The sequence below is a fragment of the Schistocerca cancellata genome, chromosome 2, assembly GCF_023864275.1.
Source record: "Schistocerca cancellata isolate TAMUIC-IGC-003103 chromosome 2, iqSchCanc2.1, whole genome shotgun sequence".
Lineage (NCBI taxonomy): Eukaryota > Metazoa > Arthropoda > Insecta > Orthoptera > Acrididae > Schistocerca > Schistocerca cancellata.
Window position 1 is genome coordinate 570,844,297 of NC_064627.1, and position 27,927 is coordinate 570,872,223.

General features: G+C 38.7%; 1 protein-coding gene across 2 annotated transcripts in view; it reads left to right on the top strand.

The window, feature by feature from the left end:
* Positions 1-771: 771 nt before the first annotated feature.
* Positions 772-27,927, top strand: part of LOC126162177 (serine/threonine-protein kinase Pak) — a 156,409-nt gene continuing 129,253 nt past the window's right edge. For both annotated transcript variants that reach the window (XM_049918488.1, XM_049918489.1), the window contains exons 1-2: positions 772-1,208; positions 1,306-1,504. In XM_049918488.1, the coding sequence (XP_049774445.1) occupies positions 1,153-1,208; positions 1,306-1,504 (255 nt within the window). In that variant the 5' untranslated portion in view covers positions 772-1,152. The remainder of the gene's footprint in view (positions 1,209-1,305; positions 1,505-27,927) is intronic.

Genomic DNA, 27,927 nt, shown 5'->3' on the forward strand with positions numbered 1-27,927 from the left:
ATGGAAATATTTTTGGTGACTGTTTATTACTTAATAAATTTCCTTTACTTCGCCCCTATGGTCGTAAATTTTTATGTCATTAGACTACCGTTTCGGTCCATAATGACCATCTTCAGATCTGTTTTATAAAAAACATGTCCTAATACTACACTGGAGTCACAGAAGCATATTAGGACAAGTTTTTATAAAACAGATCTGAAGATGTCTGATGAGATAAAAATTTCTGACCATAGATGCGAAGTGAAGGAAATTCATTCTACTTTTGGGTCACTGTTCAATTCGCGACCACGTCGCAGCTTGTATAACTTAAGAAATTTACAGGTTGTCACTTTTCTAGTGATTCTTAAATTACCTAATGTGTCAATGAACAAGCAATCAATCGAAGAAAAGCGTAGTGTTTGCATTGTGTAGTAGTACTTTTCACTTGTTTATTTATTTATTCATCGACGGATAACCTCACAAACGTACAGTATTTGTCACATAATAGAAGCATTAATGAAAGTCATCCAAGACTAAAACATCCAACTGCATTGTATCGTTTGCTGATAAATCGGTTTTTAGCTCTATATGATTGACTGTTCTGTGTTAAGAAAAAATCATGCCGTTCGATTGCACTCGGAAAGCTACTAATAACCATCTTCTTGAAGTCCATTGTAAATGTGAGCGTAGAAACGTGATTTTGTCACGACCGAATTTAGTTGGTAGACTTGAAGTGAGCAAAGGTACGTCTTGTCAGCACTTCGATCTACAGCATCTTTGTTTTGAAGGGGGTAGGGTGATGGCGGCTGCAAGGATTGTGTGGGAACAAGTGAAATAACTGACATCTGACGCATGGTGTTTGTGTGGGTGGAACTTGGGAGTTGGTGTTTACCACGGACATTACCTTCGTGACATTCACTGATTAAGTGTTCGAGGCGGAGGCTCTGTAACCATGCTGACTGCTCGCGCACGTCGATTCCTATCCAAAATATTCATCTGTGGTGTTCAGTTCACTTGTGATTAGGTGCAATAACGAATGATATAAGGTGACTGTGTTTTTTGCAGTCTTCCAAACGACACAGTGAATTTATAGCATCTTGCACGGACTGTAGAAGTGGCGGTCTTTAGCCTGGGGGAAACTGATTTTGACTCACTGATAATTAAACTGGTAAAATGTCAGACGACGAGGATAAGCCACCAGCACCTCCTGTTAGACTGACAAGCAATAGGTGAGTTATTTATGTAGAGCAATGTCAGTAAATGTGTAGATGAGATCATTAATACACCATTTGACAAGTACATGATGATTTCTTATGGTATTTTTAGGGGCGATTCCACTCCGAATTTACCGGTAGATATGCGACCCCTTCCGAAAGAACCAGACTCTGAAGACAGGAAGAAAAAAATGTTGAAAGGAAAGATCAAGCAAAAAGCTAAGGAAAACGAGAAACCTAATATATCATACCCAACGAACTTTGAACATACAGTGCATGTGGGATTTGATGCAGTTACAGGCGAGTTTACGGTAAGTTCAGCATAAACTTTCGATTTGGAATGTTTATTCTGTAACTTCGTGATATCTGTAGTGCTTTCGATGTTGACAGTTGCCATACAATTGCACTTTAGGTGCTGGCAAGTATTGCTTAGTTAGATGAAGAGACTGTCAGTGAGCTGGAATATAGCTAGTAAGTTAATTTTTGTGTGTTTGTTTACTTCGACAATTGAAGTGAATTTATTGTTTGTCGATGGAACAAATATCTGTTTGAGTCCAGTATATTTTACTGAAGGCTTTACTATCACTGTTTCAAAGACATATCTGCAACTGGTGGCAATCTGCCTGCTTATACACATTTTGTCAGTTATTATTGTTGCCCATTTCTATGTAATATGATATGATTAAAGCAAATGGAATCATCACTGTAGTAGATAAAGGGAGGGGGTCCACTTTTTAGTTGCTTTGACATATGCAATCCATTTTTCTTGTATGGAGGCTGACAAAAAAAGTGAATATTTCACTAAAGTCATTTTGTGACAAATGGCACAGTGTATAGAAGAATAGCTTTTGTTTAGAGTATAGCAGTTGTCAGGAAGTACTACATCTGTATATAATCACCATACCAGTAAAAACATTGGCAATAAATACTGTCTTTCTAAACACATTAGTTACTTTCATTCTAGTTCTCATCCTTCCACTATGGTACTATCTGCAGAAAATACTGATTTTTGGCATACTTGGTATGACATGGCCTGTAGTTTGGCCATAACATTCTGTTGCAGAATTTGCCATGAGATGTTTGAACACACTTATTGCTGTAAGTTTTCGTTGTTGTCTTTCTTATTCTGATTGCGTCATAAGATTGAATTCTGATGAGAACTAATATGTTTGATAAACGCAGAGAGGAGAGAATCTTGACTGTAAATGATGATTGTAACTTATATAATGTATTAAGCAGGTTCCATTACAATGCAAGGAGACAACTTACGTTCAGTAAGGAGGACAAAAAAAATTCACAAGTCTACTGTTTACACACAAATAGAAAAGTTTAATCAGAAATATGATTAACTCTAACTTAGGCCTGATTGTAGATTTCTGGACCTGCACTCGAGAGGTGGTGTTCTGTCCTGTCCAGTCATTGTGACTTTGGTTTTCCATGATATTCCTAAGTTGGTAAAGCCGTTTATGACTTTCTGCCCTGAGCTCACCTAATCCTATCCTACTTTGTATACTGTTGTGTGGGAAAAATAACTAAATAGATTGACACGGTGTGTTGTGTAAAATTTGTGTGCCACTGATATATACATTGCATAATAAATCTGGACGTACTAGATTCATGAATGTGTTAATATAGGGGACATTCAAATGAAAACCAGACAGGTGAAGGAAAAAAAATTAAAGCATTCATTATTTCAAAAGTAATTATGATATCTGTTAATACATTTAGCCTACTGTGAAACAAGACAGCTAAGGTTTTGCAATTGCCTAGGGAACCGTGATTGTACTCAGGCATATTCCTCTTCATCTGAATCCAGTCGATACACTCAAATGTCTTCCTTCAGGGCTCCAAAAATATGGATATTGCATGGGGATAGACTGGGATTGTATGGAGGATGTGTAAGGGTTTCACAGTGAATCTTCTGCAATATGATCCAAACAACCTTGGCAATAAGTTGCATAAAATGTATTAACAGTTATAGCAGTTACTTTTGAAATATTAAACAGTGTACTTACTTTTTTCCAGCTGTCTCATTTTTCATTTAACTGCCCCTTGTGCATAAAAATGGAAAGGAGCAGCGTGTGTGTGGGGGGGTTTAAGACTAAAAGTTGGAAGGTAGATTACCTGATGATTTAGGTTATCTGCCATTTATTAGTGTGAATTGAATAGTGCAGTTAAATTTCTGTTAGTGACAGTCTACTTTCCTTTATTGTATATATTGGTTTATAGCTGCCAAGCTCTGTTTAGTAAGTTTTCGTGTTTTGTCTCATGTGACAGTATCAGCAACATGTGACATGTCAGGAGTCTGAGTTGCTTTAAGATGCTCATTTCCTCTGAGATAATTTTTGTTCCTACAGCTGTATCAAAAAATTAAGGCCCTGACTGTGACTTTCACTATCAGTAATAACATAAGTGGAGTTTCTGAGCATATAGCTCTGTAATTCCCCCCCCCCCCCCCCCCTTGAGTACCATCTGCTTTTTTTATGATAGAGGTATAACTAGATACTTATCCATAATTAAGAATTTTTTTATTCTGACATAATGAAAGATGAGCTATGAGATCAAAACTGAAAACTCAGGGGGATCTTTCTGGGAAGTGGATAGTGTGCAGCTGCCAAATACAATACTGAACATAATTCATGGAAACCAGTTCCACAGTTTAGTTTCTGTAGAGCAACATCATCTCTGAGCCTATTGAAATATTGGCAGTAAGTAGGTAGTTTGTACACTCTCAAGGCTCTCTCGACTAATACAACTTCATTTACTCATTTTATGTGTCACTGCATGCTGTTCTTGAAACTCTTAGGAGGGTAGAAAGAATGTAAAAGAGAATTTTGCTCTGAAGAGGAGTTAGCTTTTTTTATCATTATAACATGGATTATCATTATAACATGGATTAGCTAGAGCTGCTACAAATTACGGTAAAATAATATGTGGAGTATTTGTGCTATTTCATTACTTGTCTGCTTAATCGAGAATGTATCGAAATTTAAAAGAAGCATCTGTTGGTATTTTCTTACACTGTTAATAGAGACAGGTGGTGAATATGATATTTGTGTCACTTATGTAATATTGTGTGTAGCATATAAAGTGAATGACATGTTTAGATGTTTCAGAGGCATTTTCAGTTTTTATTGGCGTTTCCTTGTGAAACAGTATTGTGAACACTTTTGAGTCTTCTAGAATGTTGAGTGGGTGTAGAACTGAGTTCCCTGTTCCTTTCTAATCTCACAAGACAGCCTGTGTGGTGAAATCAGTTTATTTTTATCATTTACCTGTGTTGGTTGGACAGATGGTAATATGCAGATCATTAGCAGATAGAACCCTACATTATCCGTAAACTGGTGAATATCAAATACGTTTTTAAAGGCAGACTACAGTAAAGGAAAGTGCAGGACAAGTCACTGATTCCTTATCAAGTTTGTAGATTTGTTTCTGGGAAAAGGGCTTTCAGTTGAATGTTTTATTTTATTCATCAGCTGTGTTTTCCCCTTTTTATTCTCAGTTAATGGGTAAACATTATTCAACTAATATTTTTTTACTCAGAAGAAATGTTTTGCTTAGCAACAAATATATTACTGCTATAAGACTTTTCAATGTTATAGAATTTTTTCTGTATAGGACATAATGTTTTTGTTGTGTGTCAGAGTTTTACTGGCTTACTTGTCATAGGATTTCTTTAATATTCCATTTTAACTTGAGACAACCTAAAAAGATTTATCATCAGTTAAATTTGTCATGAAGGCCTGAATTATCATATAAAATGAGTGATGTGTTTCCAAAATTGATGGCAGACAGAATTTTATAATGTGTGCTTTCATAATTAGTCTAACCAAAGTGGTAAATTGATGGAATGTTTTACTGTTTCATCTAAGTACATTTAATAAGCAACAGTAGTTGGAAGGTCCCTTCTTAAACTGGATTAGATTAAGTATTTGATTCTTCTGCGGAAACTCTCAACTATTGCTTGAATTACTAATTTATTTGTGAAGCATTAAAACAATAACAGTAGTGTTCTTGGAATTTTGAGATCTCTCCTGCGAGACCAACAGTGGTAACCTTCCCTTGTGTCCGGAAATTTATCTGTGAAGGTGTTTCACATTTCTGTTGCTGTCATATAACATCTCACTTGTAGTTAACTTGTTGGAAAAATTGTGCTTAAGCTTGACATGGAATACGAAACAAACATGTAGCCCTTGTTTAAGGCTGCATTGGGATTTTTTAAAAATTAATTTACAGAAACTGGAGAGAAACAAAACATAACTGTACCCTAGTTTTAGCAAATATCTTCTCTTTTTTTTCCTAACATGTAATTGACAATGTTCTTTGAAACTCAGTTGTTGTTTTAGTGAGGATAGAGAAATTCTGGAGCATGTAGTATTATTTTAATAAATTTTTAAATCTAATAGGAACTTTTTTTAAATTACTTTAAATTCCCAGTTTTCCTCAGGAAAATGAAAGATAATAGTTATTTGAACCAGAATTCTAACTCTGCCACCCCTGCACTTACACCCCATCATGGGTTTTGTGGTTGACAGTATTGCTTCATTTGAAAGAAACTGCAGCATTCATCCAGTGAGCATAGATAAAAAATAATTTTAGCTTAGATAACACTTCCTTGAGTGTTGAATACAAAAGTATTCAGTAGGTTCCATTTTCTATAGGCTTCCAGCCTCCTGTAAACTGATTAAGTAGTTTTGGCTCACAGGATCCAGTGGGAACTGATAAATTAATCAAATAAAAAGGAAAGTTGTTCTTGAAGAGCAAGTTTTCCTTTACACATGCAAATAATTACACCCAAAGGAACTTTTCAGAGTGATGGGCAGAGTTTGAGTGTCATAAAAAATTACAGATTTTGGGTAATTTTAAGAGAGTGAAAGCAGTAACTTAAATACTTTCTAACTGAATAAGGAAAAAATTCCCATGTAACAGACATCTCACCAACAAGAAAGTCATTTCCCTCTCTCCATGGTATATGACACAAATGTATGGAATTTAATGACTTGCCTGGAAGTCTGGTTCTCAAGAATTTTATCCCTCTCCCTCTTTGCTGGCAAAATACTGGCAATGGAACTTTTTCTTCTCATCAGGACATGAACCAGGTACCTCTAATTCATCGGTCAGAGCTGAAGAGGTTACTTATTGATACTCTGTGCTTTAGGTGTACGACAGTTTCGTAAATGTAAATAAGGTGGTAATGAGGGAATTGAGAGAGAAACAGTAAACAAGAAAAAAAAAAAATTATGAAATAAAGATACCAAAATATTTGAAACCCAAATGCAGAAGGAACATTCAGAACTTTTGCTGGAAAATGGAAAAGACAGGAAACAAGAAAGACAGAAGGTGTTGAAGATAAATAAAAGTTGTTTTAAAGTCTGTGTTTGATAGGAAAATGAAATGAGAAAGGATTCAGAAGTGTTTATCCTGATAGGTAACTCTTGTATCAATGACATGTTTTGACATTGGATAGGAGTGTAGTTTATGTTATTGGCAGGATCCATACGCCCTAGTGTGCAGTGAGGTGAGTCTTGGGGGTAAGAGCTGTGGCAGATGAAAAGTAGAGGGTTCGAAAACCGGTGCTATGGGAGTTGGATGAAAGAGATTGGTTACTGTGGGATATCTTTGGTATTGTTTTTCTCATTTTGTGACGTTACTCGAGGATATTATTTATTGATTAGGAACTTACTTGAATGGTTCTGTATGGAAGAACACTTTAGATAATTCTTTTAATCCAGTACAATTCCCTGATACAGAACATAAATACACTCCCATATAGCCTGCCCAGCTGTGGGTGGCGAATCTGCAATGATGGGAACTTCCTCACCTGTAAAGTTTTCCGAGGCATGAGGGCCTTCACAGGAAGGTATTTCCCATGCCATATCCTCATAGACCTTTAACTCTCCTACCACCTCCAAGAATCATCTATCATCCCATCACCTACAAAGGAGTCCTTCCCCCTCCCCTACCCCCACCCCACCACCCTGGACTGGAACAGTTGAACCATATCCTTATATCCTTCACCAGTGCTATGATTATCTATTGTCATGCTCAGAAATGAGGGTCATCCCACCCATAATCTTCCCACCTCTCATGAAGTAGTATTCCGATGCCCACCCAATCTATGCAACATACCACTCCTACTCCCAACTCCATGCCACCGAGTTCATCTCTGTGGGAGACCCTGGTGCAAGACATTCCCAATCAAAAAATGGTTTAAATGGCTCTGAGCACTATGGGACTTAACATCTGAGGTCATCAGTCCCCTAGAACTTAGAACTACTTAAACCTAACTAACCTAAGGACATCACACACATCCATGCCCAAGGCAGGATTCGAACCTGCGACCGCAGCAGTCACGCGGTTCCCGACTGAAGGACCTAGAACCGCTTGGCCACCGCGGCCGGCCATTCCCAACCCACCCACCCAATACTTCCTACTCATTTTCTGTTACAGGCATATCCTACCCTATCAGAGATAGTTCTACCTGTGAAAGCAGTGATGGCATATATGGTAAGACCGTGATAATGTGACACTTGGCAAACTGACAGGCCTGATAGTCCGGCATGGAGCAAGGGGTCATACAAAATCTCAAATGCTGGTACAGAGAAATGTTTGTGCAAAAGCTGCTAAGCTCAGAGTCCAGTGTCGTAGTTCCAACAAAATATTAACACCAAAGACAAGTGAAAATAGCAATTTAACACAGTGTCTGGAAAAAACTATGGCCTAAACTGTTTGCAGAAGCCAAGTTGGGGAAGCATCGTAAATAATGAGGATTAGTCGACAACTGTTCGCTCTTAAATACTATAAATGATAAATTATGCATCCACCAATCAGTTGAGTGTTTTCAACATAAGAAATTGATGAATGGATCGACATTGACAAAAATTTAGCTATTGAAGAAGAGATAACTGACCAGGTGATTCTGCAAAGTGTTTTCAACCCACCGGAAGCACTAGAAACAGAATGGGAGCCATCAGCTCACATCCCTTGGGCTGAGGCTTCGGGAGCCTTAAAAAATTTTGTGAAATTCACCGAGAGTAGCTGACAATTGAATTCTTTTGTAGTTATGAATTGGCCCATCATATGACTTTTTTCTTCAAAATAGTGCTCAATCCAGGAAACAAGTCAACATTCCTGCAATGTTCCAGAGGACTCGGAATAAAATTTCAGCTATACCATCCTTGGTGATACATATCTGACATGTTCCATGCCCTAGATAATGTGAGATATCTCTGCCAGTGATTCTATTTTAACTGCGCCAATTCATTAGTAACAATTTTTGTTCATTACCTTGTTCTTGATCTTTTCAAACCAGTGGTGCTTTTTTCATTTGTAAATGGTGTACAAAATATTATTTGTGTAGGCTATATCAAACTTTTCTGAAGCTTTGAGCATCAAATTGTTTGGGTATAGCAGTACAAAGCTAGATTGTTAATTGAATTTTGTTTTTTTGCAGAAAAGTAATACATGGTTGTAATTTTTTATACTCTTTTCTGTCCTGTTCTACTTAGTAAATAACTATTACTTGTTTTTCTACATTAAAACTAGGTTCTGCAAATACTGATTTTTTTTAAAACCAGATTTCTAAAAATGACCTTGAGAATCTGGCATATTCGATAATCCAGTATTGACAGACCACAGAACATCAGGATTATCAAGGCCCTACTGTATCGTCTCTGCTGCAATCGCAGCACATCTTTTAATGTTGATATGACAACCAACAGCTGTCAGTCGAATGAGTGTCCTCTGCCAAACTGTGGCCAAGAACAAATTTGACAACCCAGTGTCACAACATTTTCAATTTCAAAGGCTGCTACACAGTGTAGGCCATGGATCCTTCCTCTCATGGCCAGCTTTTGAACTATGCAGATGGGAATTATCTTTGCAACACATTCCTCTCTCACATAAACCTACTGGTCTCAGTGTCCATTAACTCATTGTCTACACATCCTCTATACAACAGATTCTTCTTCCTCTGTCCTATCACCACATCCCATTGCATGTCGTGTACATCATGCACAACACTCCACAAGCTCCAGCACACCTGTCCATCACTTGCCTAGCCCGTGCGTGTCTCATCCCTCCCTCCTGCATTCATAGCCAGCAGATATGCTGCTTCTGTCTGAGCCCCTAGTAACTACCCAATACAGGGAGCCCCACAGGTGTGCGTGTCTGTGTGTGTGCGTGTCTGTGTGTGTGCGTGTCTGTGTGTGTGCGTGTCTGTGTGTGTGCGTGTCTGTGTGTGTGCGTGTCTGTGTGTGTGCGTGTCTGTGTGTGTGCGTGTCTGTGTGTGTGCGTGTCTGTGTGTGTGCGTGTCTGTGTGTGTGCGTGTCTGTGTGTGTGCGTGTCTGTGTGTGTGCGTGTCTGTGTGTGTGCGTGTCTGTGTGTGTGCGTGTCTGTGTGTGTGCGTGTCTGTGTGTGTGCGTGCGTGCGTGCGTGTGTGTGTGCGTGCGTGCGTGTGTGTGTGTGTGCGTGCGTGCGTGCGTGTGTGCGTGCGTGCGTGTGTGTGTGTGTGTGTGTGTGTGCGTGCGTGCGTGCGTGTGTGTGTGTGTGTGTGTGTGTGTGTGTGCGCGTGCGTGCGTGTCTGTGTGTGTGCGTGTGCGTGTCTGTGTGTGTGCGTGTCTGTGTGCGTGCGTGCGTGTGTGTGTGCGTGCGTGCGTGCGTGCGTGCGTGTGTGTGTGTGTGTGTGTGTGTGCGTGCGTGCGTGCGTGCGTGTGTGTGTGTGCGTGTGTGTGTGTGTGTGCGTGCGTGCGTGCGTGCGTGCGTGCGTGCGTGTGGTGTGTGCGTGTGTGTGTGTGTGCATGCGTGCATTCTAGTTCAATGAAGGATGTATTCTGAAAGGTAGCAAGTTTGTGTTCTTTTTTGTGTGTGCCTATTGATGACTCAGTGCTTCTGTTATTCAGTGAGTGGTCTCCTTTACTGCTAAATCATTTATAATCGACGATTGGGTTGACGTCTCCATTCCTGAAGATACTGTTCATCTTATCCTTTATTTTTCACCATTTCCTGCCCTTTCGCTTTTCGTAATAAAAACACCTAAAAGTTAGTGAATATTAACTTCAGTACATTGTGTTGGTTTGACATCTCTGCACAGATAATCCCACAACTTTTTATTTTCATAGTGCCATAAGGTGGCCCCACCCCATTAATCTGTGCAGTTTCTACCCCATCTTTGTCCAGTCCAAGCTGATAATTTACTTCTAATGAGCTCTTCGTTGTCTGGATGTTAAACCATAATCTTCCTTCCTGTTTATAGTGCCTTCAATGAGTTGCTTGATTTTTTTTTGGAAGAAACCCTCCAATAGATAAAAATGAATTAAGTTTACCTTCCAGGTCATTCATATTTTAAAAAATTGTTACCTACTTGACATGAATAAAAATAAACAAAGAGGAAATCTGGTTTAGCAAAATTAATCCATGCTAGTGGGAGTCTGTGGAAAAAAGGCAGAGTACTATAGACTTGAAACAAAATTGGCATCGTAACAAGACCCCTCAAATTAATGCAAGGTGTTGTGTAAGTAAATTGACAGTTTACTGGAACTAGCTGCCAGTTATGTTGTTGTGCGGTATAAGTTCAGCAAGACATAAGAAATTGCCTGAATAATCATGTGTCAAATGTTTCCTAGTCTTGAGAATAGGTACCACCTAATGTAGCATTTTAATCGAATAAGGTCATAACTTTAATTTTTCCTAAGCCTTACGCTGGTTCTTTGCACTTAATACTCCATTAATTGAAAGCTGTTGTGGGCTTGACACACTTCTCTAAACAGTCTGTCCAATTTAATCTCATTAACCTCTTGCAAAAAGAAGATGAAATATATATATTAACCAGATTGTATGGTGTAGTATATTGAATGTCAGAAATCAGAAAAATGAGGATAAAATATATTTTGTAACGCCAAGTACAAGTTTGTTTTAATATGTACTCTCAAACAATGGAAACTCAAGGCAGGAATATCAACAATGTAGGAAAAGACAGATTACTACTTGCCGTAAATAAGACACATCGACTTGCGCACAGACACAATTGAGACACTTTTGGCCAGAGACTTCATCAGTAAAACACACACACACACACACACACACACACACACACACACACACACACACACACACACAATGAAAACTCAGACAGTCAGAGGGTAGAGGAGAGGTGTGAAGCAACATGCCCCATTTTTTTCTCATAGGGCTGGCAGCCTACACCCTTTTTCTGTCTTTGTGCAAAAGGAGAAATGACAAGCCCTTCTGATGTAGTGTGAGTCATACTTGAACATGGTGATGTACCAAGATTAGTATCTTGACTCATTTCAAAATAAGAGAGGAAAATAACAAGCAAAGCACAGCCCAAAGCAAAGTGAAGACAGAATTATTTGATAATGGCTATCACACAGTCGCTTGCAGAGGCTGGCACTCTCATAAACGAGATAATCCAGGCTGCTTTGTACCACTCAAAGCTGCCACTTTAAAGTGTTTACCTAATAGTGCTAATTATAGGAAATATTAAGTGACTCCTAAGAGAACTGTGGGAGAGGAAATGAATGTCCTTTGCTTTATTGTAACTGCCTTCCACTAACATTATTTGCTTTGTCTATAGCTGTACCCCGCAAATGGAGGACTATCTTGTCCTCCTACCATGTTTCATTCAAATGGTATGTGGCAAGAGTGACTGTTGATAGATCTCTGTATTAGCTTTAATTTCTGTGATTTTTCTCATTGTGGTCATTCTGTGGGATGTATATGGGATGAAGTAATATGTTGCCCACTTTCTTGGAACATATGCTCTTGAAACATCAACAGAAAACCTCTCTGTGATGCACTGTGTCTGTTTTATAGTGTAACCTCCCTAACACACTCAACTTATTAAACAATACCCTGAAAAAGTACCATTCAGTAACGGAATGGAACATATGGTAAGTATGTTCTATTATTATTTGTTGTATGTGTTCCAAGCCCTGTCTTCCCCTCTAGTTTTCATCCTTTCCAACTCGCTTTAGTATCATGGGAATTATTCCCTGATATCTTAACATGTCCTATCATCTAGTCCCTCCATCTTGTCAGTGTTTTGTGTATGTTCCTTTCTCCAGCAATTCTGTGAGGAACCTCTTCATTCCTTACCAGTCCACCTAATGTGCAAAATATAGCACCATATCCCAACATTTAATTCTTATACAGTTTTCCCATGATCCGGGATCCACTACCACACAATCTCCAAATGTGTATTCTCAGATTTTTTCCCCTCAAAATAAGTGCTACCCTGGGTACTAGTAGACTACTTTTGAACAAGAATGCCCTCTTTAGCTTAGTTTGTCCTCACAGAATGCCACCTTTACTTCTTCCATAATGTCTTGTTTTGCTTCAAAGGTGGCAGAATTCTTGAACATAAAGTACTTTGAAGACACCAATTTTAAGAATGCTGTTTATACATTTACTCATCTGATATTATAAGCCTTAAATAATAAAATATTGCCAGTTGGTATTTTTTGTGAACTTTCCAGGGTATTTGATTGTTGTAGATCATGTTACACTCTCAGAAAAACCCACATTTTATGGAACTTATGGCTTTATACACAACTTGGTAGAATCCTACTTAACAACCCAAATGCAGAATGTTATGCTAAATAAGACACTGTTGGAGGGGTAGAAAATTGTCAAGATTGGAGAGAAATCACAAAGGAAGTTTTGCAGAGTTCAGTTTTGGCATTGTAACTGCATGTCACAGTACATGTATTTGTTAATGAAATTCTTCATAAATAATCCATCACAATTTGAGAAGAATGGTGATGTCAATATCTAGAACATGATCAGTTTCTCAGAAAAGACTTAGATACATGGCAACAAAAAAAGTTTTGATCATTTGACCAATAACGTAAAATATATGACAATATCAATGCAAGTTTTAAATCCAACCTAAAATCATTTCTCCAGGACTATTCTTTCTATTCCATGCATGAATTTCTATATAAAACTCGAGACCTGTCAAAAAACTGATTTTTAAGTGTAATTGCATGAGCAACTATATTCATAATGTTAACACTAATCATGTATACAAATCCTGTAAACTGACTCATTCTGCATGAAAAGAATTGTTCAAATGATCTATCGAACATGTAACTAACTAGTAAGTTTATCACTAATCTCATTTCTGTTTCTCCTCATTACTTCAGTCTTTCATGGGTACACTCTATATTCATATTGTATATTCATTAGACATGTTCATACCCATCAACATGGCCTGTACTTCTTCTTCACTTCCACTGAGGGTTATAGTGTCACCAGCAAATATCATGTTGTCCTTGTAAATATTGTGTATTACCTATCTTTCCCTAAAGATTACTCACATATTTCTCAGAATGTTAAAAACTTTGCACCATTTTACACTACCGACTGCTTTTTCCATTTCAACAAATCTAATGAATCAATCGCATCCCTTAGCAGGCTCAGTTATCTGCTTTTACCTTCACAAAAGCCACACTGATGATCAGGAACAAAAATTCTTAGGATTTTTAGTCAGAGGGATTGGCAGTATTTTACCTTTTAGTTCATCGAATGCTTCTTGCATTTTTATCCTTTGTCATTTTTGCTTCATTCAGCTTTTGTTTGTCAACTAGACTTTGACTTTATTTAAATATACCGCTCTCTCTTTCATAGTGCCTTTTGGCAGATCAAAACTGTGTATCAGTATGGGTCGGAAACCCTGATTGGCGCGTTTCACAGTCAGTACTTTTCACAGAATGACCTATCCAAGTATGGCTTATGATGAGATCTCATGGCTTTACTACCGTACTACTTTCCAAACTTTGCAGAAGTTCTCCAGCATTCTTGTGCAACTATCACACCTGGAATAAAGCATATTGCAGAGAAATTGGAGGCTTCAGACATGGGAATTGTTCACAAAATGAATCTCAGCTGCAGAGTATGTACAGTTTTGAAACTTATTGGCAAATTAAAATGAATCCAGTATCACAGTATCCATCTGCCTGTAAGTTTCGTTTGCAGAGAGATAGTTTCATTCTTGAAGCTTTGGAATTGTCGAGTAAACTTGATGACAAGGTATTTATGTACTTGAAAGGGAGATGTAGTCCAGTTGTGGAACCTATAGAGCACCCCAGTTTACTTGGCATCAGCTAGATGCATGTTTGTTTCCTGTTACATGATAGTTTACACTATCTTGGTGCCTCCTGCCATCTAAATAGGCATGATTCCAACAGTATGACTTTTCCCTAATTCCATAAGAGTTTAATTTGTTCTGCACTATGTTATGATATGCAGAGCTAAAAAGCATTTGTTAAGTTGCAAAATATATGCTATAGTAATAATTTTAAATGGAAAAATCTTTTATTATTTCACACAGGAAGAAGTAAATTGCCATTTCATTGAATGGAAACCTCTTCCAGTCGAGGTGATTCCATTGAAAAGTGTACATTTTGTTTCCTTTCATATCCGTGTCAAACCAGAGCTTGCACTCTTCCTCTAAAGGTTTCCTAACCAATGAAATGTTACATGCTGATCTTCCTGTCCTGTTTAATAGTTGTAGTATCCGAAGTAAGTAGCGGCTCTACTGTAGCATGCTTTCTCAATTTCTGTTCTTTGTCTGCGTTTCTTTTCTTGTCTAGAGGTCATGCAATGGATCTATCTTGGTAAAAATTGACCATAAATTGTGTTTTCCATAATTAACTACTTGCATTAAAAACTAGGTGCACAGTATTTAAAATTCAACTTTGTATACAGCCATATACAGCCATAACTATTGCAATCCTTGCACTTCAGCAATTCATCAATTTCTTTGCTGTTTGTCTCTGAAAGACCAGAGTCCAGTGGTTCTCTTGTAAACGTATTTTATGAGAGGTCATAAGAGACACTATATGAGATACAATGTGGGATAGTGTACCCAGAGTTGATAAGGTTATCATCATACCTCATTCCCTTATCTTTTGTAATAACTTTTTTGAGCACCTTAAAGTATTGAATTTAATGACATGCTGCTAACTCATGATTGTGCTATAACCTTTTAACACAATTATTCCTTTCTTCTACATGTACCTTAGTGGAAATGAACCGTCATAAAATATTATAAACATTTCTGGGAATGTATTATATTTATTGCTTTTGCTACACGTACTGTGCACATGTGCTGTTAATGGTTTTTCAGGGATTTTGCAACTGATTTTGATGCAGTGGGATAGTTGGCTATAAATGTGTGTTCTTCATATCAGTCTTAATACTGTCCTGTGCTCAGATCAGTGACTTGTGATCTGCTAATCCGTTAGTCTCTTTTACATTGAACGAATCTACTAGTGAGACATCAGTGTAAATATCTATCACTGTTGTGTTTTCATTGGTTCTTGTGTGGAACTGAAGTGGTAAGTAAATTGAAAGAGCAAGGGAGATATTCTACTTTTCTTTTTCCAAGAGAAAGTGCCAGAAAGTCTTACAGAAGACTCGAAATACTACTGTGTTGTTATTTTGAATAAGAATTGCGATTAATGTTTTTTCAAGCTTGCTGAGGAATTTCCTGAAGTTAGAATTTGGAATAACATGTTCTTTTAAACTTAATCTTGCTCAGAACCCCATGAGAAAGTGCTTTCAAAGTTTGTTGGGGCTTCCATGCACCTGCATTTTTTTAGGTTCTTTATCTCTACAATATGACAGCTGAAGAAATCTAACTTTTGTATGCAGTAGAAAACTATTTGACCACATTCTTATCTAAGCAGATTTCCTGAGAACTACCAATCCTTCTCCTCTTTCCTCTCTCTTCTCAGTCTGTGACCATTGCCCGTCATTCTGTAACTTTACTGCTCTCTAGTAATTTGTTTGTGCAACACTGTTCATTATTGAGAGAAGGCATTATTGAGGTCCTAATTAAGCTCATGCCTCTGAAGCCATTATAATGTTTTCTCTTAATCAGCACTGAGCGAGGTGGCACAGTGGTTAGCACACTGGACTCTCATTCTGGAGGACGACGGTTCAATCCCACGTCCGGCCATCCTGATTTAGGTTTCCTGTGATTTCCCTAGATCACTTCAGGCAAATGCCGGGATGGTTCCTTTGAAAGGGCACAGCCGATTTCCTTCCCCATCCTTCCCTAATTCGAGTTTGTGCTCCGTCTCTAGTGACCTCGTTGTCGATGGGACATTAAACACTAACTTCCTCCTCCTCCTCTCGTAATCAGCCTATACCCTTGTAATAAATCTTTTATGTATGATGAACCTGAGAAAAAGGTGGCATATGGTGGCAGCTCTGCTATATATAACAAAGCTTTATGTTGCACAAAACACCTCTGGAGCTCTGGAGTCACTTAGAAATATAGTAGATTTCTTTGAATCCCAGGATCTTCTATTCCTGAGCTACTTCACGTAGTTTCCTGATGACCTCGTGGTTTGTGCAATGTGTGATGATGATAAACACTTGTGTACTACGTAAGACAGTGTACTCAAATGCATAAAAATTTCTCTTTTTCCAGTTCCGCCATTCTGGTTAGACACTGCCTTTGGTATGACATATATATTGTTGGATAATAAGTGGAATACTGTTTCACAGAATATATTTTAACTTTGATGCTAATGTATAGTGTACTCAAAATGTCTCCAACCCACCCTCCCTCCCCAGGACATAAACGATTTTGTAGAATTCATTTTATGTTTTCTCTTTTTCCATTTATTTTGCTACTAAGTGAGGTTGCTGAGTGATAAGACATTAGATTTGTATTTGAGTGTGCGATGGTTCAAATCCCCATCTGGCTATCCAAATTTAGATGTGTGATTTCCCTAAATCGCTGAAGGTGAGTTCCAGGTTGGTTCCTTTGAAAGGAAAGTGTGATTTCCTGTGCTATCCTTTTCCAGCCTGAGCTTGTCTTTAATGACCTTCCCGTCAAGGAGATGTTAATTCCTAGCCTTCTTCCTTTTTTGTATTGTATTTTTATGGTTGCCTTTATTAAATTCCTTCAATGTGATTGCTCTTGTTATTCTCGTATCAAAGCAACTCATCTTTGTCTCCTGACGTTTTTATTACTGATTTCTTCTTTTGTTGCCTTTTTTCCCCTCACTTCTACAGTGTTGGACTAGCTTCCCAAATGTACAATGGTAGATATGTGTTGTGGCAGCTGTTCCAAGGTTTTTCTGTAGAAAAGGCTTTTGACATTTATTGGTGATACGAGTAAGAGAGTTGGGGACCATTGCCTGTTGACATCCTCTTTTATAGCCTTTTCCATATGTAACACCCATATTCTGCAACTGAATCTTCACAGTAGAGATAATGTAATGATACATGAAACAATCAACACCATGGACGATCAGTCCAGTTTTGAGTGTAACAGTTGCCCTCTGTAAATCAAATGAGTAAATTATCTGTTGATATGCCCTGGCTGAAGGATAAGTATAGGGTTGGTGGCTGCTAATATATGTGGGAGTCCCTGTAGACAATAATCCAATGTAACAGGGCTACACTTGGCAAGAAGAACAATAAAAAACATGAACACTGATTTCTCCTCAGATGACCTGGGATTAACAAAGTCACAGGATTAATGCATTTTTTGAAAGTCAAAATCACCTTCCTGTATGCCTAGATACTTGGAATTTCATGATGATTCCCCCTCCCCCCCCCCTTCCTCTCTCTCTCTCTCTCTCTCTCTCTCTCTCTCTCGTGTATGGCAAATGATAATCAACGCAAGTGCCTTTGCTAACAGCATGCCTGCAGTGTCTCTCCTGAGCTTGTATCAGTTGGTGGGGTTTTAGTGTGGCACAGCCCCCACAAAGCCATGGATCCACACTGTCAGCAAGGCACTGTGCAAGTTTGGTGACCCAGTAACAGTGTGGGCTGTGTTTGCTTGGAATGGACTTGGTTATCTAGTTCAACTGAACTGACCATTCACTGGAAATGGTTATGTTCGGCTACTTGGAGACCATTTGCAGCCATTCGTGGACTTTGTGGTCGCAGAAAATTATGAAATTTTTATGGATGACAATGCACAGTGTCACAAAACCATAGTCATTCATGATTGATTTGAAAAACGTTCTGGACAGTTTGAGCAAATGATTTGGCCGTCCAGATTACCAAACATGAATCCCATTGCACATCTATGAGACTTAATTGGAATGTCAGTTTGTGCACAAAATTATGCATTGTCAAAACTTTTGAAATTGTGGATAGCTATAGAGACACCATGGCTCAATATTTCTGCAGGGGCCTTCCAACGACTTGTTGAGTCCACGCCACATCAAGCTGCTACACTATGCCAGGCAAGAGAAGGTCTGTCACAATATTAGGAGGTATCCCATGACTTTTCACCTCAGTGTACATATACGAGGGCCGTTCAGAAAGTAACCTCAGGTTGATTTAAAAAAATACACCAAATTAAATAAAAATATTTTAATATATACATCTTACAACTACATCTTTGCACTATTTTTCTACATAGTCTCCATAGCGATTGAGGCACTTATCGTATCTCTTCACAAGCTTTGAAATTCCTTCTGCATAAAAATCACTCGCTTGTGCCTGGAGCCAGCCTGTGACCGCATCTTTGAGCTCTTCGTCGTCATCAAACCGCTGTGACCCGAGCCATTTCTTCAAATGCATGAAGAGGTGATAATCACTTGGCGCCAGGTCTGGGCTGTAAGGTGGATGGTTGATAACGTCCCACTTGAAGGACTCAAGAAGGGCCGTTGTTCTGCGAGCAGAGTGAGGATGGGCGTTATCGTGCAAAAAAACGATACCGGAAGTCAGCATACCACGGCGTTTGTTCTGTATAGCCCGTCGTAACTTTTTTATTGTTTCACAGTACACGTCTTGATTAATGGTCGTACCACGTTCCATGAATTCAACCAACAACACCCCTTTGGCATCCCAAAACACCGTTGCCATCAGTTTTCTGGCAGAAAAATCTTGCGAGGCTTTTCTTGGTTTGGTAGGCGAATTTGAATGTGCCCACATCTTTGATTGTTCTTTTGTCTCAGGGTTCACGTACTTAATCCAAGTTTCGTCACCGGTCACTATACTGTTTAACAATGGTTCTCCTTCGTCCTCATAACGTGACAGAAAGTCTAATGCAGAGGCCATTCTTTGAGTTTTGTGGTGGTCGGTAAGAATTTTGGGCACCCATCGTGCACAGAACTTACGGTAACCCAATCTTGCTGTCACTATCTCGTACAAGAGAGTCTTAGAAATCTGTGGAAAACCAGTAGACAACTCCGACATTGAGAAACGTCGATTTTCACGAACTTTTACATCAACTGTCTGAACGAGTTCGTCAGTCACCAATGATGGTCTACCACTCCTCTCTTCGTCATGAACGTTTTCTCGTCCACTTTTAAATAAACGTACCCATTCATGGACAACTCCTTCACTCATAACTCTTGATCCGTACACGGCACAAAGCTCATGATGAATAGCTGCTGCAGAATATCCTTTGGCTGTAAAAAACCTTATGACAGCACGCACTTCACATTTGGTGGGGTTTTCTATTGCAGCACACATTTCAAACTGCCACAAAAACTAAACTAGCGCAGGTACGACGTTCACTCGACCACGGCTTGATGCCGACTGACCTGTTGAGTGCGTGAACGCACAGATGGCGTCGCTACTCCCCCCACAACCCGCACTGTGACCGATCGGAGGTTACTTTCTGAACCACCCTCATACATAAAGAAATATGGAGTCAAAAAATTTCGGAGGTCATAGAAAAGAGACTTCAAAGGATAACTGAACCTCTCCTGGAAGAACAGCAGTATGGGTTCAGGAAAAACAGGAGTACAATTGATCTGAGCTTTATAACAAGAACACTTCTGAGAAAATATTTGGAAGGGGATAAAAGCATGACACTAGTTTTTCCCCTAAGCCCATGCCTGTGACTGTATACTGAGAGCCAAAATCTGGGAATGCCTAAAGAGAAGAAATGTACTGACAGAGAAAGTAATGATTGCTTTACTTGTGACAGCTGTGTTTGAGTAGGAAACAGAGAGAGCCAATGGTTTGAGACCAAATGTGGAGTCCAGCAAGATAGTGTCTTAACTCCACTGCTCGTCGTCATTGTGATGGCTGATGGGCAATATCATGAAAAAGATAAAAAACAGTTTGTGCTTGCATTGAAAGCAGTGATCACAGAGGGTGACGTGATAAGGAGAGACACAAATGAAGTACACAAAACTGAATATATCTATGAGTAACTTCACAGAGTTTGGTCTGTCAGTGAATCAAAGACTGTAGCCATGATACCAAGCAAGGGGGCACAGTGGTGAGGACACAGACCTGCTTTCAGGAGGATGACATTTCAGATCCCCATCTGGCCATCCAGATTTAGGCTTTCTGTGATTTCCCTAAATTGCCACATAAAAGTGCCGGGATGGTCCCTTTTAAAAGGGCATGGCCGATTTCTTTCCCCCCTCCTCCCATAATTACTAACGGCCTCACTGTCGACAAGATGTTAAATTCTGATGTCTGTCTCTCTGTAGCCATGATAATAAGCATGAGGAGGATGGTGTGAGCTACAACCGAATGAAAGACCCCTGGTGAATGTTCAATATTTCCCATATTTGGCCAGTGTGTTACATTGTAAAAACTGTAACTCTAAGTGTAGTTCTAAACTATACACACAAAGCTGCGTAGTTTTACAGTCAGCTAAGATGCTGTCTTTGTCAGAACCAGATGCTGTACAAGGCAAAAGTAACCTACTTCAATACATTCAATGTTCTCATTTTGACCTAAACGTTGGAGACTTATGCTCTGACACACACACACACACACACACACACACACACACACACACACACACACACACACACTTACAGGGGGGGGGGGGGGGGAGAGAGAGAGAGAGAAAATCCAAGCTGCTGAAATAAATTTTGTTAGATCTATGCTGAGGTAAGCAAAAATGGATTGAAGGGAACAGAATGAATGTAGGTGTAAAACTCGGTGTACTGGTAAGTCTCCACCAATCTAGTTTAAGATGGTATGCTAATGTGAAATGAATAAAAGAAACCAGGATAGCCAAGAAATTCCATGAAATGGAATCTGCTAATTTTTTCTGTATTTGAGTCAGGAATTTCTGTTATTGTAATAAACTTTCACACTATGCACCACCACAAAGTTGAAACTTCCTGGCAGATTAAAACTTTGTGCCAAACTGAGACTCGAACTCAGGACCTTTCCTTTTCGTGGATAGGTGCTCTGCCAACTTAACTACTCAAGCATGAATCACAACCCATCGTCACAACTTTATTTCGGCCAGTGCCTCATTTCCTACCTTCCCCACTTCACAAAAGTTCTCTTGCAAAATTTGCAGGACTAGCACTCCTGGAAGGAAGGATATTGCAGAGTCACACCCTGGAGGATGTTTCTTGAATGAAATTTTTTGCTCTGCAGTAAAGTGTGCACTGATACGAAACTTTCTGGCAGATTAAAACTGTATGACTGTCTGAGATTTAAGCTGACCTACCCAAGCTGCAAGCTGTGAGGATGGGTCATAGTCGTACTTGGGTAGCTCAGTCTGTGGATCACTTGCTCACAGAAGGCGAAGGTCCTGAGTTTGAGTCTCAGTCTGGCACACAATTTAAATCTGCCGGAAAGTTTCATATCTCTCTCACTCTGCTGCAGAGTGAAAAATTTCATTCTGTCGCAACGTTTCTGGTTCAACTGAGTTCACACAAGAGCCTCGGCAGACTTTTGCAATGAAAAGGATGGAGTATGTATAATCTCTGCAGCATGCATGGATGGTTCAGTTAGAAGAGCCTTGACCACATCTTGGTGCTAGTGCAGCATGAAGTTTTATTATCATTAATACCCAATATGACATACTGTACCAAAAGGCACTTTCAGTTCACTGTTCCAAGTATTCCTAATTCCTGGAACAGTGTGTATTTGGAAGAAAATGGTTGTGGGGAGAACAGTTGTAATTTGAGACAGAAATGTCACAACCCTCCTCCCCTTCCCTGCCTCAGTCAGTCTATAACCACTGTTGTTTATTCTTGGAACTCTGGCTTGTTTGTCTCCTCTAGCTGGTTTAGGTAATTACAGATATTTTATTTCAACTTTGAAAATGAATGCCATCAATAGTCACTAATTGTATTACAAGCCATGTTTAGTAACCTGTGTAAATTCTTTTTTGTAAGGTGTTGAATTACGCTCAGTCACTGTGTGGGTCCTACTCAGTGTTTAAATCTGCCTTTTGTGAGGAAGATCGAAAAAAGAATTTATCTCTTTTTTTCTCTATTGTGAAAACAATGTACAGCTAATTTTAAAACTAGCTTTTGAGAGTATTATGAATGGAAAAGCCAAAATCAGTCATGGAAACACTATTGTTTTTTTCTGTAATTCCTGAGTCTTGAAACTAGATAATAATAGTATCTTTTATGAAATTAGACAATTACATTAGCGTGTTTTGTACCTAGTATTATGACTTAAAGCTTTTGAACAGCTATTAAGTCTGCATGCTCATAAAACATTGCTATCCTTGTTGATATAAACTCGTTCAGTCTGAGAGTTTATGTAGTTACATATCGTAATTAAGGCAGTTTTTACGAATAATTGAAACACTATCATTTTGGCTCACTAATTTTGTATTACCCAGTTCTCTGCTCCATGTTGGTCGCATTTTGCGCACAGTTGCTGCTTAAATCACTGCATTTCTACTGCTTTATCTGCCAGTTCGAAGGATGAAAGTTTAGGTTTTCTTTTTTGTTTTGACAATTGTTGCAGTGTTAAATTCTTATAAAATATTCAGTAAATAACCATACAAATAAGTTTTGCTTTTTCTATTTTGGTACAGAGACCGATTGTTTGTTTTGTTTTTTTGTTTCAAGCTGCCATTGAAAGTAAGTAATTTAATTTTGAATGAATTTCCTTCTTTTGAATGTGTTTCTTTAGTTAATGTTTGTACAAGCAATGCTGTAGTTATCAATGAGGTACATGCTTCCATCTTTGCTTGCAATAATACTGCATGTATAGTGTTGTAAATATTTACTTTGAAGATTGTGTGACAGCTGATCGTCATTGTGATTTTGTGTGTGTGTGTGTGGGCGAGTGAGTGACACCTGTCAGGCTGCTTTGATCCAGGTCTTTAATTCATTGTTACTGAGTTACAGATGACACTGTGAGCTAATGAGAAAATGATTTTGTGCCATGGATGATCAATCATAGAGCTTTTTCCCTGCAGGAAAAAGTTAATATTCTGTATACTATGTAGTTTGGCAATGTGTCATGGGAATGTAACTGTGACTTCTTGCAGAGGAAATAATTCACTGTGCTGAAGCTTCATTTACTTTTGCACAAAATTTTATCTGCAGATGTATTAGATGACTGCATATGACTGAGTCTTGCACTAGGTGATGTTTGACACTCACTGTATAGTGGAGATGTTGATTTGCAGACAGGTGCAACAAAAAGACTACTAAACAAGTAAGCTTTTGGCCAAAAGGCCTTCTTCTGAATTAGACAACATACTTGCACATTCATGTAAACACAAATCAGATACAAATAACCAATGTTTTTAGCTCCAAGACCAGACTGGCCTCAGCAGTCAGAGACAGTGGTCATGTGCACATATGTTGCCTCATTCAGAAGACTTTTTGGCCGAAAGCTTACTTGTTTTGCAGTCTTATTGTTGCGTCTGTCTGTGGCTCAGCATCTCCTCCGTATGGTGAGTAGCACTCTATCCTTTTCACAATATGTTGTTATTTGGTCCTGCATTTTCCATTGTTTGAACCTCAAGTTTGAATATTTGCTCTGGAAAATCTCAGTTTCACTGTTTATCCATATCATCCAGAAGACAACAGTTAATGGAACCCAGATTAATGCTGTGTCCCTCAGCTTCCCAATGATGTTTCATTCAATACAGCAGTTTCACCTAGTTTTATGTACAAAATATAATATTGGGCCAGTTTTGTGACTTAATTGGAGACATTATAGTAAAATACAAGGCATTCTCGGGAAGGATCTTACGTAAATGTTACTCATCCATGAAAGTGATAGCTCGCAAAATTCTTTTTTGACTGATTCTGTAGTATTGTTTATCACTCTAGGTTCCTATGCTGAAGGATCTCACAGCTTTGGTTTTTTGGCAGCGCTCTTGTGCTTGAGTCACCCAGTTGCTCTTGACAAATAATCATTGCAGGGCAATGAGTTAGCACTTCCTCTTTATTCCTCCTGAAGTCTGTGGTGAGATGCAGAATGAGATGATGGGGTTATTAAAATACTAGACGTGCATTCGGAAGGCTTGTGTTACAAATATCCAGCCCACCATCCAGATTTAGGTGTTTTTTGTGGTTCCCCAACTCTCTGGCAAATGCAGGACTGTTTCCTGTCAAAAGGGCAATGACAATTTGTTTTTGAATCTGAGCTTCTGCTCTGTTTCATAACGACCTTGTTCTCAGTAGATTGTTAAACCCTAATCTTTCTTTCTTCCACATAATGTACGTGATACAGTGGGACTGGTCCTGGGGAGGAGAATGGGTGGTATCATTTTACTTCTTCGCTGAGTGCAATTCATTGATCATTTGTGACAAGTTAAATCTATATGCTGGTCTGTGATAACTAGTTACAAAATGATCAATACAACATGAAATTTGCAAATAACCAAAGAATATAACCTCACATTGCAGATGTTTGGTGTATCAGTTACCTCTTTTTTGAATATTGAGAACTGAGTGTACTCCAGCTCTCAAGTTTTAATGGGACAATGCCTCACCATGTAATGTAAGAAATCTTGAACTGTTATTTATGGCAATGTATTAAGGACCCTAATTTAAAATGTGGAATTTTTTGTCTCCCCCTCATTGAACCCTGACAGTACTACAGATGCAACCCATATTTAGACATTATGTTCCAAAGCACTACAAGATATGTGGAAAGCTAAATAATTCACTTCTGATGCAATATTGAGGTTTGGTCTATTTTTGCACAAAGCACAAGTGTGCACCACCCACCCCCAAATACACAAAAGGTCTGTTGCTAAACTTTGTGGAGTAAGGGGTGCAGTGAACAAAAATTCAGCTATAGGTTGAAGTTCTGCTAAACTAAGTATGAATTTGTAAGTAACGAAATTCTGCTGTTGTGTGTTACAGATAATGCTAGATTTATATAAATAAATACAAAAAATTGCACCAAACTAGATAGAATGTATAATATGTCAGAATACTATTTATCAACTTACAATACAGTAAATTAAATACGTATAAGCAATGTGGGTGAGTAGGATGTAAATGATTGAGCTGGAAATACAGATAAATTGTTGAGTTGGTTAGGCAAAGTTTGGGAGAGGTGAAGCAGTATTATTGTTTAAAATCAATTGAAGACATCTTGAATATAACTGCTGTAGAACATTCATGATTGTAGTTGTCATTCACAGTTGTTACATGTATATAGATAATTTTCACAAACTGACTGTACCACACTCCACAATTGCATGAGATGGACTGCTAAATTCATAATATAAACTGCTGTGTTATTCACATTGTTAATGCAGTAACATAGTTTAATTACTTCTAATACTTCATTGTATCTACACAGATAACTTCAGACTCTACGTGGGGTTCACATTCAAAAAAGTCATTCACACAGGCGGATCGTACAAGACATAGTGTTGTTTGACTGCCGCACAAATTCTCATGTGGAGGACTTAGAAATAGGCATGGCTGCCATTGAAAAGCAGCGAAACAGTAGAAAAACAAGTAATTCGTGAAGTCCATATGGAATCCCATTGCGGCTCTGCAGAGTGTGTGCTTCGGGATTATCTCCGTACTTAGCTTGAATTTCTTGCCCAGTGCAAAGTGTCAATGGACTGCAGGTCACTGTTGTACATAAGAACAGACCCACAAAATTACAGACCAATATACTTGACCTCAGTTTGATGCAGAATTCTTGAGCATATTATAAGTTCAAATATAATAAATTTCATTGAGAAGAAAAAGCATCTATCCACAAATCTACACTGATTTAGAAAGCATCATTCATGTGAAACTCAGATAGCCCAAACGGTGTGATGAATTTGGTGCGTGCTCTAACTGTGGGAAAATAGAAGTTAATGTAGATGCGTAAAGAAAACTATCCTCTAATGTTAGAGTGCAATATTAGTGGTGTGCTGTGTTTGACATTGTCACACAGATCAAAAATGTAGATGTAACATTGCAAAGCTACATGAAATTGAATGAGGAATTGAGGGGTGTTGTAGGGAAGGTCAATTTGTCGGGAGATGTCGGGGACAGTGTATGTCATCTACAAATGACACTGTGTACATAACAATTACGAGACCTGTTATTGAGTACAGCTCATGTGTTTGGGATCTCCAGCAGCTCAGATTAAAGGGGGATGTCAAAGCAGTTCACAGGCATGCTGCGTAGATTTGTCACCGGTAGATACAATCAACATGCAGATGTTATGGTAATACTGTGATATCAGTGAAGAATTCCTGGAGGAAATAAGACTTTCTTTTTGCAAAACAACATTGAGAAAGTTCCGAGGACACCACCGACGTATGTCTAGACTAGCTATAGAACGGGCAAGATAGTTGGCCACTGGCTCCCAGGTATTGGTCATTAAAAGTAGACACCATTCGGAACACACAAGGTTGTGACACTAATAGCCTGATGAAGTGTTATATTGTCTGTGGGAGCAGATTATTGATTTATTAATAACAGTAATCATCCTGTTTGAATGAATTATGCAATAGGAGACACTATCCGAAATTTTTACTAAATGGCATTAAAATATCCTTGATGTAATATATTCCTTGCTACAAATAAGTACCGCATTTGAAGATGATTGTCTCTGTAATGCACATTCACGAATTCAGATTACGTGTCAAAAGTTATGCCATGGCAGCTGATCGGTAAGAGTCGTGCATGCCAGTGAGTTTTACAATGGCCTCACTACTTACCCCTCTGCCCCTGAGATAAGCGACCAACCGTACTTAGGTCATGGGTGAATTCACCAACTCAACTAAAATTAAGTAAATCTTAAAATATTACTTAAGGAAGGATAGGGACACAGCAGCCAGTCGCAATCCCACTGTGCCTTTTTTTCTTTTCTTTTCTTCCCTTGCATATTCTGTTCATAAAATACAAGGAAATTACAGAATAGAATTTACATAAAACAGTAAGCGAAACCCCACGTTATCCAATTGCAGTAATCAGTTCTAATCAACATACCATTTGAGTGAGTTACCATCCAACAAACTCGAAATAGTACATGTCAGCATATGACTTAACTGGTGTATAGGCAGAAGGAAACTGCTCACAAGTACACTGAAGCCCCAGAGAAACTGGTGTAGGCAAGCATATTTGAATACGGAGATATGTAAACAGGCAGAATACGGCACTGCGGTCGGCAACCCCTATATAAGGAAACAAGTGTCTGGCGCAGTTGTTAGATCAGACAGGATGCTTGCGTATGTGTCACCTGTCACAGTCGTATCAGGGGTCCCATACACAATGGAAAGTTATCAAGATGTAAGTGAGTTTGAATGAGGTGTTATATTCGGCGCTCAAGTGGTGGGACACGACACCTCCTAGGTAGTGATGATGAAGTGGAGATTTTCCCATATGATCACTTCACGAGTGTACCATGAATACCAGGAATCAGGTAAAACATCAAATTTCAAACATTTTCTGCGGCCTGAAAAAGATCCTGCAAGAACGGGAGCAATTAAGATTGAAGAGACTCATTCAATGTAACAAGAAGTGCAATCCTTCCGCATATTGCTGCAGATTTCAATACTGGGCCACCAACAAGTGTCAACATGCGAACCATT